The sequence below is a fragment of the Cydia splendana genome, chromosome 7 (genome assembly GCF_910591565.1).
Source record: "Cydia splendana chromosome 7, ilCydSple1.2, whole genome shotgun sequence".
Classification (NCBI taxonomy): domain Eukaryota; kingdom Metazoa; phylum Arthropoda; class Insecta; order Lepidoptera; family Tortricidae; genus Cydia; species Cydia splendana.
The window spans coordinates 5,616,938-5,633,883 of record NC_085966.1 but is presented as its reverse complement, the minus strand read 5'-3'; the positions used below and the strand labels follow the sequence as shown (position 1 = coordinate 5,633,883).

Here is a 16,946-nt window from a genome sequence, read left to right as displayed (position 1 = left end):
TGAAATTTGTTAGAATATTGATATTTATTGAGTTAAATACAATATAGTTAATTTGGTTTAGAACGTTACGAGATTTGGTTTTAGTCAGGTTTTAGTACTCAAATTTAATGAGATAAATTAATTTGAAGTAGTTTTTTTAATTCGGCCAAGATTTTAGTTTAAAATTTCGTTTTGAGATTTGGCGGGAATTTCGAATAAGGCTCGTGGCATGTTTTGGATTTTGACACAAGTTTTTGGTAGGTTTTCAATGAGGTGGTATTTTCCAAGGCCTCGCCTACACAATAACGTTTAGTTTCACGGTTGTCTCGTTTGGAGTGTTGGGTATGATGGTAAAATATCCAATCACGACTTTATGCACGGTACGTGGTGAACAGCACTGACTGTATTCACTACTAATTTTGTTTGGGGATGGAAGAACGGGATTTGAAATGCGTGAAGTATGGTAGGGGCGACAGATGAGATATGAAAGGTATGGTAAAGTGTGTGAAGTATATTTGGGGCGAAACAACTTGCTCACTTTTTAAGGTCAGAGCGAGTCCTTAACATGGCAAATTTGGTTTTCGGTAGTAGGTTTCGAGTGCTTACCACACTCGAGCACGGTTTTGTGCAATTTTGCGTATTTGTGGCTACGCTTTTGGTCGGCATGGGGTTCATACCCAGCAGTTACCATTTTTGAGGGGCTGTTTTAAATTGGGTTCTTGCTTTTTTGGACATATCGACCGCGGTACCCCTTTTGGTTTGGTACCTCTTTTTATCGTGTTGACGATCCAATGTGCCATTTTTGAAGGCGTTGGAACGGCACACGGTGTCTCCGCCACCTTTTTACGCCTGCTACCGCAATGCAAGTCAGCCAAATGGTTGAAGTTTTTTAGGTTTAGTGTGGTTTGAGAGTTTTGGGGAGTTATCCTTGGACGCACGACCCCTCGTCTTGTACCAGTCGTCGTTCCGCCAAGGACGACAAACCACTCAACTGCCTATGTACCTACCTCGTTTTGTTTAGGTATACCATATTTTCATATTTTTTGGTATGGGTTTTTTTTTGATTCCGGAGAGTTGGGGGGGACAAGTGTACCTCACCAACTCAAAGGGCCGTTTTGGATGTTTAGGGTTGTTTGATGATTGTTGTCTACCTGAAGGGTTGGGACAAACCTTAGTGTCCTCAACCGGTAGGGTTGCAACAAAGGTTTTCATTGAAGGCTTATGGTTAGTGGACTATAGGTTTCATTTCGCCCGGTCTAGCTGAGTTTTTTGAGGAATGCTGAACATCGGTCCTGGCGGTTGGTTTTGGCTTTCTCAGCACAACAAGCTTTTATCGCGTTGTACTGGGAAGGCCAACGGTTTGTTTACGGGTTGGAAGGATAGACGGAGGTTTTTTTCTATGTGCAGTGCAGTGGGCCGCATAGTCTTTTTTTTCACCTTCCGTGGTGTTGACGTGGGTTCGAGATGTTGTTTAGATTTTTTTGTTCGGTCAGAACAGCAGTTTGTTTAGATTGATTAACGTTGGTATGATTTCACTTTTAGATTTTGGGTAGTTTGTTTGAGCATTTTTGGTAAGTTGGAATCTCGAAGTTGCGTCAGAACTTTTGTGGAGATTCTAGGTTTTCTAGATCAGTTTTTTGTGTAGATTAGTTTTCTGGCCCTCATTTTGTTTTAGTGGTGCAAGTCGCTGAGGACAGCGAGCGGTTCACCTACGTTGAACCTTAAAATCGGGGAGGGGGGTATTGTAACGTAGACATTTTCTTAAATTTTAAATTAATATTTTTGGGTTGAATTCCTTTTCTTATTTCGATGATTTTAACAATATCCCAAACTAACTCGATTGGTTGCACTTATTTGCATAATCTGTTGCATTCAGATGCACCTCTTTATGCTTATCTGTTGTCGGGGTTGTCATACGAGTAAAAATAATTAAAACTTGAGATATTTAGGTTGTCACTCCAGGAAAACTTTGTATGATTTAGATATGTTTTTTTAGGTAAGAGAGAATTTAGATGTTATATAAAACATAGGAATTACAGACTCCAAAAAGGGGGCTCTGAAATGAAACTTTATTAGATTTATTGATAAAATATATTTCTTAGGCTCAGGAGTGAATTGTTAAATAAATCAGTCAGAATTTTCGTAGGATTTGTGTCTTCAAGGGATTGGCACCCTACTTTTGTTTTGGCCTTTTGTACTCAACATATGAGGAGGTCATTTTGAGATGACATGCACATTTCATGTGTGGACCCCTCCGGGGACCCACGCTCGCATGAGTACTATTTGTGGTGAGACCACACATTCGCCATGTTGGTCGAAATGCTGGAAGCAGCTCGAGTCCTTCGGTGTGCTCCACTGAGTAAGTACAAATGGAATTTAGGTGTGATCAACTCCACAATGGCGCGAAACGTTGTGGGTTCGTCCTTAACCAGGTTTTTGGTTCTTTACAGAGTTGACTCCTGCTCGAGGGTTGGGAGTGCTCCGCCAGAAGTCCTAACAGCTTCCAGTGCGGTGAGCTAAATTTCCAATTGTTTCATATTTTCTTTAGCGGCCATTAAGGCGTCGGCTAATGTATCCATTTCTCGGTTTACAGGAGCCGGGAGCTTTCAAATTCTTTGGAAGAGCTTGTGAATTTTTTGGTAGAGCTTTCGTATTCTTTTGAAATTCATTTGAAGATGTTTAGAAGTTGTAAAATGAGGCTGCGGGATCTGTACCACGCCATCTGCAGCGGCCGGCTCCAACCAGGTTAGCGGCCAGCTTCCCGGGGAAAGGCGAGTACGCCCCCCGCTGCTGCAGTTCCAGCAGCAGTCTTTGAGGTCGGTCTGTTGCATAACTTTTGAGTGGCATCCGCCACCCACTACAAATTTAAAATGGTTAATTACAATTTAATTTTATTCAGTTTGAAGTTTTGAAAGTTCTGGTGCATAAAACTTAGGTATTTCGAAATTTAATTTTTAGTTTTTAATTAATGGGTGTAATCCCTTATAACTAGAACCTGTGAAGCGACCCAGCTTACCACTGAGCATTTAACTGTAAATGATTAGATTAATAAAGCTTGTCAGGTATAAATTTGTTTAATTGTTTCTCCTCCTAGCTTTCCTACAGCAAGACACCATTTAGTCTATTTAAATTAATTTTGATTTAATTTTATTTTGTTAACATGGCTGTTTCCATTTTCCACAAGCCGGAGCTTTTCATTTATTATTTTACCCCCTTTCAAAACAGCCGTGTTACACATACACAATAATTACTGCTCGTACAATTTCCGACATACTGCCCTATTCTAGCTTCAAGATACCTACGTAAATTAACCCTTTACCAGGCTAAGGGATATATATTTCCCACATACGGCACTTCAAGCGTGTGTTCTATTTTCGATGAGTAAGACTGACATTCGATTGCCATTTGTGAACTGTCAGCCTGGTAAAGGGTTAATATATCTAGAAAGAAACGATATGGATTAGCCCTTCAAGTGGCAGGCCGCCGGCTCGTGGACCTCGTGGTCGATTATCTTTTGTTAAATTTACAATTTGACTAATTAATATAAAGTTTAAATTCCAACTACTGAAAAGTGACGTACGCCACTTGAAGGGTTAAATATGTCAGTGTTAAATGTGACGTTTTTTCAAACATAAACGTCACTTTTGACACTGACGCATCTAATCCATATCGTTTCCATTAATTGACGTATCGGTCGATTGAGTAGACAACAAGTCTCTGCCCGTTGCTTTGTCTGCATATAAAGGTCATTATTAAGTCGTTAGATCACCCCCTCCTTAGTATTCTCCTGCTAAAATGCAACCTTCATTGCACTTATTAAGCAATTCTGAGATATAAAAGTATTTATTCTGCAAACAGGCCTCAAAGGCTCTTTTAAAGTCAGTACCAGGACTGCACATTTACAGTGGCATAAAAAATACATAGCAACATTTATATAGTCTCTCAAGCCGTTTCCGTCAGTAGAAAAAGCGACAAATATAAAAAATTTAGGCGCGTAAATTTGAGTTTCGCGCCTTTTCCTACTGACGAAGTTCTTTAACAGACTATACATATAAATACAGCCGCCAATACTTGAGTAAACATTATGTTATACTCTTAAAATAAATAGCTTTTGCAATATAACAGAGATGTACAAGTCTCTAGGGTATTATAGGTACATTAAATTTGGAGACGTAAAAGGTTCATGTTTGTATACGACAACAGAATGCACTAAACATACGCTAAGCTTGTTGTCAAATACACACAGCAATTTGTCCGAGTGCAGTCCTTCGTGCAAACAAACCACGAAACCAGGTTTTACGGCAGAGCCATAAAGTTTTCAATAGTTAATTTCCTAATCACAAAGCAGTATAAATAAGGCACGCTGGCCACCGGCTGTCCGCTGGAAAACGTTTTAATTAAGGGAATGGACCAGTAGTGTCTGATGTTCTAGTCGGTGGTGCCAGCGGGGAGTCGAATTGAGAGAGGACCAGAGTAATGGGAGCTCGGGAATAACAACTATAGTTTGGCAAGGGTCACTTTGTCGAGGATCGTTGATAGTAAACGCCGATCGAAACATAAATATACTAGCTTTTGCCCGCGACTTCGTCTGCGTGGAATGCAGCTAAAGTAGGTATAGCGCCTGGATAATGCTAATGCAATCATTCAATTCGCGCATTGCTTACTTCAATTATTAGGTAATTCATTAACTCTTTCAATTCCACCCCATTTGCACTCTCTTCAGAGAAGTTTTCCGACATAAAAACTATCCTATGTCCTTCCCCGGGACTCAAATTATCTCTATGCCAAATTTCAACTAAATCGGTTCAGCGGCTTTTAAGCGTGAAGAGGTAACAGACTGACAGACAGACACACTTTCGCATTTATAATATTAAGTATGGATTACTATTACTAGCCCCACTGCTGCATGGGCAAAGGCCTCCTCCCTCTCCATCCGTCTCGGTTTTGAGCAATCTCCGGCCAGTCGTTGAGATATGCGTCCAGAAGATCCCGCCATCTCCGCCTGGGCCTACCAGATCCTCGCCCATCTTGTTTCCATACCTACATAAATAATGTATGGAAACGATCCCGTCACTTGTCGTTGAATCTGTTATCGCGATATATGTTTAGTTTGCTTTTGCTGTCTGTCAAAAATCTAAAAGTGCGACGAAAATCGGAAAGTTCATTGTCATTGGAAATATTGAATTCAGAATTAATAAGTGACTGCGCAAATTATTTGCGTATCTTCTGAATGCAGGTTGTCGTATTTTTCAGTCCGCTAACCTCACATTTTGCACATTCAAGCCGGCCGCTAGCGGCCGCTATGAAGCTCATGAATATTATCTTTATATAGGTATTTAAATACCTAAAGATAATATTTATGTAACAAATACTTAACAAACAAAATAATTTGTAAGTTGTAAACAAATAATTTGTACATTTTCGGGTAGTTAACATTTATTGGTTATCCAACCAAATACAAAACCGCCTGGATCTGTCACTGAACGACCTGACTTTAATCTACATTATTTGATCGTGTAATGTTTTCATCTACCCTCAACTCGCTTAAGGAGCCATTTGAGGGTAGATTTTGTTTACTTTTATTTAAGGCGTGCTTTTCCCGTAGGAGCTAAGCGAACCAGTTTTTTGAATCCATCGGAAATATAAGAAACAATGTTTTAAAATTGTCAAAAAAATATATCTTATACTTAAGGATCTGGCAGATATGTTTTGGATCTCAAAAACATGATTAGATAAACTTGGCTCGATAGAAAAAAATTCCAAAGTTACGCCTTTTTTTAACAATGAATCAATCTCAGAGCTACAATACAAACTTTTTTGACTTGTTTTTTACATAAATGTATAGGTAATAAGATAATCTAGATGATTTGGATCACTTTGTCTCGGTAACATCATTAAAATAATTTCTATGTTTCAATACCTACTAAATCCGCAACCGCCATCACTCGCGAACGCACTTACGCCCTCTTCAGTCGCGCGGCAGCGCTTGTAGAGGACGGACCTGCGTCAGTGTGTTCCGCGCGGTCACATGATTTTACCATTTACAAACAATGGGAAACAAAGCATATGAAACGTAAGAAAAAGTCACTAAGTGCTATAAAAACACACTTTCTGATAACAGAAGCATGTAATACTTTGCGAGGTGCATGAAAGCGCCTAGCTTTCCTACATCAACAGTTAAAATATTTCAGTATTTTCACTAGGTCAGCAACCAATTTCAATGTAGGTAAATAATATTATATTCCTAGATAATATAATTGTGAGTATGTAAGTATGATATTTACAGTATTTCACCTTTACTGATATACCTACGTCCGATCTGCAAAATGATTATATTCCTTCGTGCTCTTTGACTCCTTTTAAAATCAGAAATTATTTATTTGGATTGATACAGTATGGGGATGTTACAATATATGTATAGTGTTACGCTTTTAGTATGAGGGTGCCGAAGGCGCCCGGCTTTGGATCGCATGCAACGCGCCACGCCCGTCAAGCGTGCAAATTCATCATCATAATCATAAATTTAAATAAATATAAAATGTCAAATTGAAATAATTCAAAAAATTACCCTAATAGGCATATCGCAATACAATTATTTAAGAACTAAATACATATCACTAATTTTAATATTTGACCACGGTCGATATGAATTAAATATAATTGAGAGTTCAAGGTGCCTACAGGCAGTTCATCTTGCGCTTGGTTGTATTAGTCTTGTTCGAGAAACTGAACACGGTGAAAAATACAGATAATACTCCTAAAAATACGTGTGATCTCATTAGATTCGTCATAATGCCTACAAAAATGTATTCGAAGCGTGTAGTAGCACACACAAAATATCAAAATTTATAAGCAAAAAAAGGGGGAAAAGTAGAGATCTTTAATTTCCCCAATATCTCAAAAAGTATTCATATTACGGTGCGAGATAGGTGGGGGGTGCTCGACCAAATGTCATAGAGGGCCCCAAGACAAAACAAACTGCATTTAAAAAATTCCAAACATGCCGACTTTTTTTTTTAATTTTTTTCAAGTTGGTCCGAGCGCGCTGAGATTTGACATGCGGCGAGCTTGGGGGCCCAAGATTACCATGTGAAAAAAAATTGGAAAAATCCAAAATGGCGGGGGACACGGGCCAAATTCAAATTTCCAAGTAGGTTAGGCGAGCCCGAAGGGCGAGCTTCAGGCTGGGAGGCCGAAGGCCGACCCCGCGGAGGGCCGTCAGGCCCGGAGCTTTATCTCGAATGTCCAAGCATGCTCCACCCCCAGTAATTTTGGGCGAGGGGCGAGGCGGCCTTCGGGCCGAGCTGCGGGAATGACGAACAAAGCAAAATCCTATACAAAAAGTGTGTTAAGCGAGCCCGAAGGGCGAGCTTCAGGCCGGGAGGCCAAAGGCCGACCCCAGTGGATGGCCGAAGGCCCGGAGCCTCCACCCCGACTCCCAAAACGCGAGGCCGAAGGCCGAGCTGCGTGAATGCAGTTCCTCCAAACGTTCTACAAAGTCAACTTTCTTGATAAGCGGAGCCGGCGGGCCAAAGGCCCGACGGCGAAGCGTCAAGGCTCGCGAACGCCGAAGCTAAAACACGACCCAATAGGAAAAGTTACGATTTCCCAAGCACGCGAGGCCGAAGGCCGAGCTGCGGGAATGAAGTCCTCGCATGCGGATCTTTTCTTTCTATCAAAAGTACAACTTTATTTATTTCTCCCTTTGGAAAACAAACTACTACACAACAATAACAACAGCAGGAATGGACTGCTACCAACAATGTGGGTTCGGTTAGGTTAGAATTGCGACCCTCACAGGAACAGACTGCTACCAGAAAATTGGGTTAGGTTAGGTTAGAAATGCGACCCTCACAGAAACGGACTGCTACCAGAAAAGTGGGTTAAGTTAGGTTAGAACTGCGACCCTCACAGGAACGGACTGCTACCAGAAAAGTGGGTTAGGTTAGGTTAGAACTGCGAACCCCACAGAAACGGACTGCTACCAGAAAAGTGGGTTAGGTTAGGTTAGAACTGCGACCCTCACAGAAACGGACTGCTACCAGAAAAGTGGGTTAGGTTAGGTTAGAACTGCGACCCTCACATAACCGGACTGCTACCGAGCTACAGGAATGAAGTGCTCGCACGCGGATCTGTTTGTCCTAGCAAAAGTACAACTTTGTTTCTTTTTCCCTTTGGAAAACAAGCTACTACGCAATTACAACAGCACAAACAACAGCAACAACGACACGTCAATAACAACACCAACAGCAAACAACACTATATTACACTAACACTATATTATATATATATATATATGTGTATATATATTATATATATTATATATATTATATATATATATATATATATGGGCAGGCCACATTGCGCGCAGAGAAGATGGCCGATGGGGTCGAAAAGTGCTCGAGTGGAGACCACGGACTAGCAAGCGCAGCGTAGGACGTCCACCCACAAGATGGACAGACGACCTTGTTAAGGCCGTCGGAAGACGCTGGATGCGGGTCGCTTCCGACCGGAATGGAGATCCAAGGGAAGGCCTATGTTCAGCGGTGGACGTCTTATGGCTGAGATGATGATGATGAGTCAGTTACAACTTAATTTTAAAAAAAATATATATAATGTACTTAATAAAATGTAGGTACCATCGGTGCGCGAGTTTGACTCGCACTTAATTGAATTATTTTCTTGAAAACATTGTTTCGTTAAAATTGTGTGATCATTAAAGTAGTATTGTAAACAATAATTTATTAAGTTAGGCAACAAAAGTATTGGAAATTGTGATAATGAGACCCACCAAAAACATTTTCATGTAAAATGTTGCCAAGACGAAACCATAAGGCTTGCACTGACAAAAAGTTATCAGAAATTTACTTTGAAGCTGTTTTTTTTTTGTTTTTAGAGCTTATAAATAAGTACTACTGATCAGTAACAACGTTTTAATTTCACGGCAGCGTTATTGAGTTAAAGGAATCTGTAAAGTAAAATTATTGATTAAGGTTAATAACCTTTATAAATAGAACCCTTAATAGACCGTCTCCTTTAAAATTGTTACTTTCCTTTAGGTACTTTAACTCGAACACGCTGCCATGAAATTAAAACGTTCTTACTGATAAATAATAAGTACACATGTCTATATAGAAATAATAATTCTACATGAAATGATCAGAAATACGTAATGCAAAAAATACATACGTACATATACAATAAAAACTCTAAAACGTGACCATTTCCCGGTCTAGTTAAAATACTGCCATCATAAGATCATTATACTGTGACCCGTCTGCTATGTTTACCGTGCGCGGCGCGCGCTCACGAGCTCGGCGAGCGGGTCGCGGGACGCGCGGGCGGGGCTTCACGGTTTGCCGCGCACCTCACCCCCTCAGATTCGTTGATGAGTCGAATCATATCGCCTTAAATACCTAAAGATACAGAGTATAGCTGTGTCCGAGGCAGGAACACCTTGCTTACCTATAATGATCGTTTGGAATAACACCCGCGCTCCATTCGATGGTCGATACATTTACAAATGAACTGTATAAAATACACAACCTCTTATCTATCCTACAATAAACATAGCAAAGTCAACCTTGATGCGCTTAAATAAAGTTGAAATTAGAAGGACAAAAGAAGTGAAATGTGATGTTGATGAAGCAGTGTTGGAAATGGAATTAGTTCGTACATTGCGACGAGTCGGGCAATGCTATCGGTAATATAGTGTAGTAAACGAAGCAAGTTGTTGTATGGAGACCCATGCATTAATTCCTCAGTCGATGAAATTTTGCTTGGTTATTGTATAGTATGAGCCGAAACTAACATTATAAATATCCAAAAAAAAACCGGCCAAGTGCGAGTCTGACTCGCGTTTCTAGGGTTCCGTACATAATTCCGACTCACGCTTGACTGCACATTTCTAATAGGTTTTCCTGTCATCTATAGGTAAAGAACTATTTTGTGTATTTTTTTCAAAATTTTAGACCCAGTAGTTTCGGAGATACAGGGGGAATGGTCACTTTTTGGCTATTTGTATTTTCTTAAATAACTTCGAACCTATGTATTTTTAAATTATACAAAAAAGATGTCCATCTTTGGGTTACTAATTTACATATGTGTACCAAATTTCAACTTAATTGGTCCAGTAGTTTCCGAGAAAATAGGCTGTGACAAACAGACAGACAGACCCACGAGTGATCCTATAAGGGTTCTTTTTTTTCGTTTTGAGGTACGGAACCCTAAAAACACTCCTAAGTTAGGTATTTATACGTAAACATACAAAGCTGTTTATTTATTTAACCGAGTAATTCCTCCGTCCGAATTTTTTTTACCAAATAAGTTATTGGTATTTCTGCTAGGATTTTTTTTATTGTTATGTCATATATTGTTGCAATACGTTACATGAATATTTCCGGTGGAGACGAAAGTTTGAACGGAGCATTTTTCCGTAAAAAGATATTAACGATTTAAGACTTTAGGTATTTACTTAAATACTATTACTATTATTCTTTGGATATTTATACAATACTTTTTATTTATTGATACTTTATCATACTGTAAAGTTTTTTCTGGCTGAGGAATTACTGCGGGGTCCACTACCTTTATTTACTACACTAATAGGGTGGTTGATTATCAAATGCTATGCTAGTAGTAGGGACCTATTTCGTAGGTGAAAGGTAAAAAACCGGACAAGTGCGAGTCGGACTCGCCCTTTGCGTACTTTTTAATATTTGTTGTTGTAGCGGCAACAGAAATACATCAACTGTGAAAATTTCAACTGTCTAGCTATCACGGATCACGTTTCATGAGAATCCGCTTGGTGACAGACAGAGAGACGGACTGTGGAGTCTTAGTAATAGGGTCCCGTTTTTACCATAAAAAGAACTATATACGGTTACCACCAGTTTGACACTGACATATTCGCTAGCGTTTGCGTAACTTACTTCCTATACATCTCGCTCGTACCTACTTGCATATAAGTGAGAACGAGATGAGTTTTTGAGTTTATCGCGAACATAGGTACATACAGACAGACAGACGCTGTGGGGAACTTTGTTTTATAAGATGTAGTGATGACTGCATAAGCGACAAACACTCTCTGATAAATAACCTACATATTTAGCTGAAATATCTAATAATACTTATATGTATTTATATTCATACCGAGGAGTGTGGAAGCCAAGTTATGTTTTTTATAGCCAGCGAAAGTTTGCCGACGGTATTGGGCCATCAATCATCGGAAAACAAATATAAACAGGCAAAAACTCAAACGTTGCAACTGATTATGACACGCTGTCGCAGTTGCGATATATGTATGTGGCTTGCTTCAGTTTAAAAAAAGTTTAAGTTTAAGTGCTATGATTTGTACAAACTGCACTTTCATAGTAGATTATGTGACAGCTACATAATGAATGGCATTAAAATACGAGTGTGGGTTTATTAAGGGCTGAAAGCGAGTTTGCTAAAAACATCACACAAGTGTTTTTTTGCCTGATTATGTACAGCTAAATCCACTGATTTATCTACACACATTACAAGCTCTCTATGATGTGTTAAAGACCGCACGACCGCCATTTGATCACACACTCAATAAAATGTCATCTCAAATAAAGTAATATTTTCGGAAAAGTCCCCCAATTTATTTTACCTTGCATCAACCTATAGGTAAGTTTGGAAGCCAAGTTTCGGAGTCTGTTTGGTTTGCACATCAATCATCGAGGAACAAATATAAACAGGCAAAACCTCAAACGTGGCGATTGATTATGATTATGACGCCGAGTTTACGCCGAGTTGACGCCGAGGCGGCAAGAGCGCTAATAAATCGATTTTTGTAATAAAATATTAGCCTGTTATAAGTAAACACCCTTATGTATATTGGAAGCCGTACCATAATGAGACGTAACATAACTAAACCACAAATCATGTAAAAATATCGGTTATGTAGCATAATTTATAAAATCAAATTTCCTAAGTACGAAATTCCTAAAACAGAACATCGAAAATCAAAATGTCTAATGTGCGAAATTCATAAAGATGCATGCGATTACCTGTCATGTGCGCGGAAGGATAGTCGCAGGGTGCTGGGCAGTTTGGGCGCGTGCGCGGGCGTCGAGCGCCGCCGCCGCACGCGCTCGTATGCCGCCGGCTGCCAATGCCGCACGAACGGTGTTAGTTTCACCCCTGTAACAAAATTGTAACTAATCAATAGAGGTATGGGAGAAATACTACCTAGTCTCCTTAGCGCCACTTGCACCATCCCACTAACCCTGGGTTAACCGATTAAACCGTTAACCCAGGGTCAAATTATACTGGTTACCATGGTATTAAGAAGGAAGTCTGGAGTAAACCTAGATGTAATCGGTTTACCCAGGGTTAGTGGGATGGTGCAAGTGGCCCTTAGTAACATCGTGTTTAACAATCCGACCATTTACAACACTTGAAAATTTCGCCTTTTGAACTAGGTAAGTACATACTAAGTACGTCACGTCAGTATCTGCGACTATGACCAGTGAATACTGCATCGAAACATAAATACAAAAATTAGGCCTGAATATAAAGTATATGTATTTGAATACGAAAATATTTCTGAATCCAACCCAAATATCGAATTTTACCAAAAAGCTTTCGCTATAGAATTCGTTCGATAAAAAACAAAAAACAAAAAATCAAGCACCAAACCACACCAGCTCAAAGCGAATTCGTTTCCAAAACTCGTTTCAAAAGTATGTAAACTAACCATTACTGCCCAGTTCAAACGAATCGTGATCAAACAGAATTTAGTTTTTTCTTGTAGTTTTTATAATCGGAAACTATATAAAAACAAAACCAAGCTCTAATAGGGTTTCTTAAAGTTTAATTAAACATGTAAATTTGCCCCAACAGCGCACGACTCTATTTACAGTCGTCTTTCATTTTTCACCAGTAAATTTGCGTTGTTGGCCGTATCAATTTGGGAATTTCGAATACTTCATAAAGCCATTGCGATACCGGTATTTCTCTAAAACTCACTTTCACCGCGAGCAAACAAGGTCGATTTTGCGACTGACGATTTAATGAGATGCAAAATCAACTTCGTAAAAAGCTCGGTCTCATTTTTGTCGGTGATTGAGTGAGACTTTAATCGGTAATAATTCAATCAGCGAGAACGGAACGGCGGAACAAGTGAAATTCTGTCAAAGGACTGTCTCATTTCAATCATAGACAGAGAGAATCATACTATCTTTGTCTTATACTAGTACTAGCACTCAAAAGAAAAGGATGAGTATAGTTTTCCTGACTGACAAATTGGTTTGACCAAATATATTTAAATACATCGGAAAGCCGTGTTTGCCGGCGCAGTTTATTCGGTTACCGTGGAGGCAGTTTGATTAATCGGGTATGTTTCACTTGTGTTTATTTTACGCGAAACGGAAAGGTTCGCGTTGGGCGAAGTCCTCAACGTTAGGTTATGTGAGTTACTACGAATTAGAAGTTGGGGGTTTAAGGCGATATGATTCGACTCATCTACGAATCTGAGGGGGTGAGGTGCGCGGCAAACCGTGAAGCCCCGCCCGCGCGTCCCGCGACCCGCTCGCCGAGATCGTGAGCGCGCGCCGCGCACGGTAAACATAGCAGACGGGTCACAGTATAATGATCTTATGATGGCAGTATTTTAACTAGACCGGGAAATGGTCACGTTTTAGAGTTTTTATTGTATATGTACGTATGTATTTTTTGCATTACGTATTTCTGATCATTTCATGTAGAATTATTATTTTTATATAGACATGTGTACTTATTATTGATCAGTAAAGAACGTTTTAATTTCATGGCAGCGTGTTCGAGTTAAAGTACCTAAAGGAAAGTAACAATTTTAGAGGAGACGGTCAATTAAGGGTTCTATTTATAAAGGTTATTAACCTTAATCAATAATTTTACTTTACAGATTCCTTTAACTCAATAACGCTGCCGTGAAATTAAAACGTTGTTACTGATCAGTAGTACTTATTTATAAGCTCTAAAAACAAAAAAAAACAGTTTCAAAGTAAATTTCTGATAACTTTTTGTCAGTGCAAGCCTTATGGTTTCTTCTTGGCAACATTTTACATGAAAATGTTTTTGGTGGGTCTCATTATCACAATTTCCAATACTTTTGTTGCCTAACTTAATAAATTATTGTTTACAATACCTATCGACTTTATACCTACTTTAATGATCACACAATTTTAACGAAACAATGTTTTCAAGAAAATAATTCAATTAAGTGCGAGTCAAACTCGCGCACCGATGGTACCTACATTTTATTAAGTACATTATATATATATTTTTTTAATTAAGTTGTAACTGACTCATCATCATCATCTCAGCCATAAGACGTCCACTGCTGAACAAAGGCCTTCCCCTTGGACCTCCATTCCGGTCGGAAGCGACCCGCATCCAGCGTCTTCCGACGGCCTTAACAAGGTCGTCTGTCCATCTTGTGGGTGGACGTCCTACGCTGCGCTTGCGAGTCCGTGGTCTCCACTCGAGCACTTTTCGACACCATCGGCCATCTTCTCTGCGCGCAACGTGACGTGTGACGTATAATGAATTTTTATTTGCGATTTAAATAAAGCTAGAATTATATGGTTTTCGCGCAAGGCATTTAATACACCGACCGAGTAGGTCGCACCCATCGTCAAAATCTAAACTAACTGGGGATCTATTTTAAAGTTTATTTATGTTATTTCTGTGTCAAATTTGTTGTCTGTTAGGTGACGACAAATATATCCATATTTACAGTTGATTATCCACCTTTTCCTTATTTTTATTAAAAGAAAAATGAAAAATTCATATCGATTTACTTAGACGACTACCGATTCATAAAGGTGGTGTCCGGCTAGCCCTAAAATTAAAAAAAAGACGTAGAACGTAAACGTTCGTAGTGCAATTGTTTTCCTTTGTGATTTCGATGTGCGAGACATTTTACGTTGTATTGCTGTTGTGAGTGACAGATGTCAAATAACGCAAATAAATATGCACACAGTATATGTCGGTGACTTTAGTTCGTCTACGGATCTCCTCATTTCTGATTTGATCACGCAGAGAGACTCCGAGCATAGCCCTCTCCATAGCTCGTTGAGCGACTTTGAATTCTCAGATGAGGCCGATAGTGAAAGACCACGTAACTGACTGAATAACACAAAATATTAAAAAAAATTGTCTTATACCCGCCTTATTTTGAACTCCCTGTAATCACACCCCGTATTCCGCACCCTTCACAAATAATCTGATTTAGTAAAGTTTACTAAATGTTTTTTTTTTATGATCTTGATCGCGTAATAATGCGTAAAACCCAAAATAGCGTCTTAAAACGTATTAAATTTTTTATAATGTGATCTTATTAAGCATTTATATGAGAAGAGCGACAAAATTTTACGATAGTTATTTATAAATTTTTTTTCGTTTTCAATAAAGAAATTGTGTTTCAACAAGAAAGAAATTTCAATAAATTTTGTTAATCAACAATTGCCTAAATAACTTTAAGATAAATTTCTACAAGTAGTACATTTGTTGACATGTTTTAAATACACCATATTTTTTTTTAATTTTCAATGAATATTTAATACCTTTAAAATTATATTGAATCTTACGTAATCGCTTTTTCACGCCGAAAATGAGGCGTGGAGGACTGTGTTCAGCGTTGAATAAAAAGTATAAATAATGGAGATACAGTCCTGCAAGTATATAATGTTGTATTGGAAATATCCTCCTCTTTAATAATATTAACTAGATTTTGCCCTGTGCGCGGGGCCCGAGGGCCCCGCGGTACGCGTGTTGTTTGCTGTTGGTGCTGTTGTTGACGTGTTGTTGTTGCTGTTGTTTGTGCTGTTGTAACTATTAACCTAACCCACTTTTCTGGTAGCAGTCCGTTTCTGTAGGGTTCGCAGTTCTAACCTAACCTAACCCACTTTTCTGGTAGCAGTCCGTTCCTGTGAGGGTCGCAGTTCTAACCTAACCTAACCCACTTTTCTGGTAGCAGTACGTTTCTGTGAGGGTCGCATTTCTAACCTAACCTAACCCACTTTTCTGGTAGCAGTCTGTTCCTGTGAGGGTCGCAGTTCTAACCTAACCTAACCCACATTGTTGGTAGCAGTCCATTCCTGGATTTTGCTTTGTTCGTCATTCCCGCAGCTCGGCCTTCGGGCTCGCCTAACCTACTTGGAAATTTGAATTTGGCCCGTGTCCGCCGCCATTTTGGATTTTTCCAAAAAAATTTTTCACATGGTAATTTTGGGCCCCCAAGCTCGCCGCATGTCAAATCTCAGCGCGCTCGGACCAACTTGAAAAAAAAAAAAAAAGAAAGAGTCGGCCTGTTTGAAATTTTTTAAATGCAGTTTGTTTTATCTTGGGGCCCTCTATGACATTTGGTCGAGCACCCCCCACCCATCTCGCACCGTTTAAAAGTTGCCATACAAAATTAAAATGACCATTATTTCCGCCATCTTAGATTTTTTCCAAATTTTTTTTTTCATAGGAATCTAGAGGCCTCTATCTTTCGCCATGCCAAATCTCAGCGCGCTCAGACCAACTTGAAAAAAAAAAAGTCGGCCATTTTGAAAATTTTTAAATGCAGTTTGTTTTGTCTTGGGGCCCTCTATGACATTTGGTCGAGCACCCCCCACCCATCTCGCACCGTAATATGAATACTTTTTGAGATATTGGGGAAATTAAAGATCTCTACTTTTTCCCCCTTTTTTTGCTTATAACTTTTGATATTTTGTGTGTGCTACTACACGCTTCGAATGCATTTTTCTAGGCATTATGACGAATCTAATGAGGTATCACACGTATTTTTAGGAGAATTATCTCTATTTTTCACCGTGTTCAGTTTCTCGAACAAGACTAATACAACCAAGCGCAAGATGAACTGCCTGTGGGCACCTTGAACTCTCAATTATATTTAATTCATGTCGACCGTGGTCAAATATTAAAATTAGTGATATGTATTTAGTTCTTAA

At 39.2% G+C, this 16,946-nt stretch overlaps 1 protein-coding gene across 1 annotated transcript in view; it reads right to left on the bottom strand.

The window, feature by feature from the left end:
- LOC134791983 (uncharacterized) overlaps positions 1-16,946 on the bottom strand; it is a 320,377-nt gene that overhangs the window by 81,583 nt on the left and 221,848 nt on the right. The window contains exon 2 of the mRNA XM_063763080.1: positions 12,015-12,147. Within this exon, the coding sequence (XP_063619150.1) occupies positions 12,015-12,147 (133 nt within the window). The remainder of the gene's footprint in view (positions 1-12,014; positions 12,148-16,946) is intronic.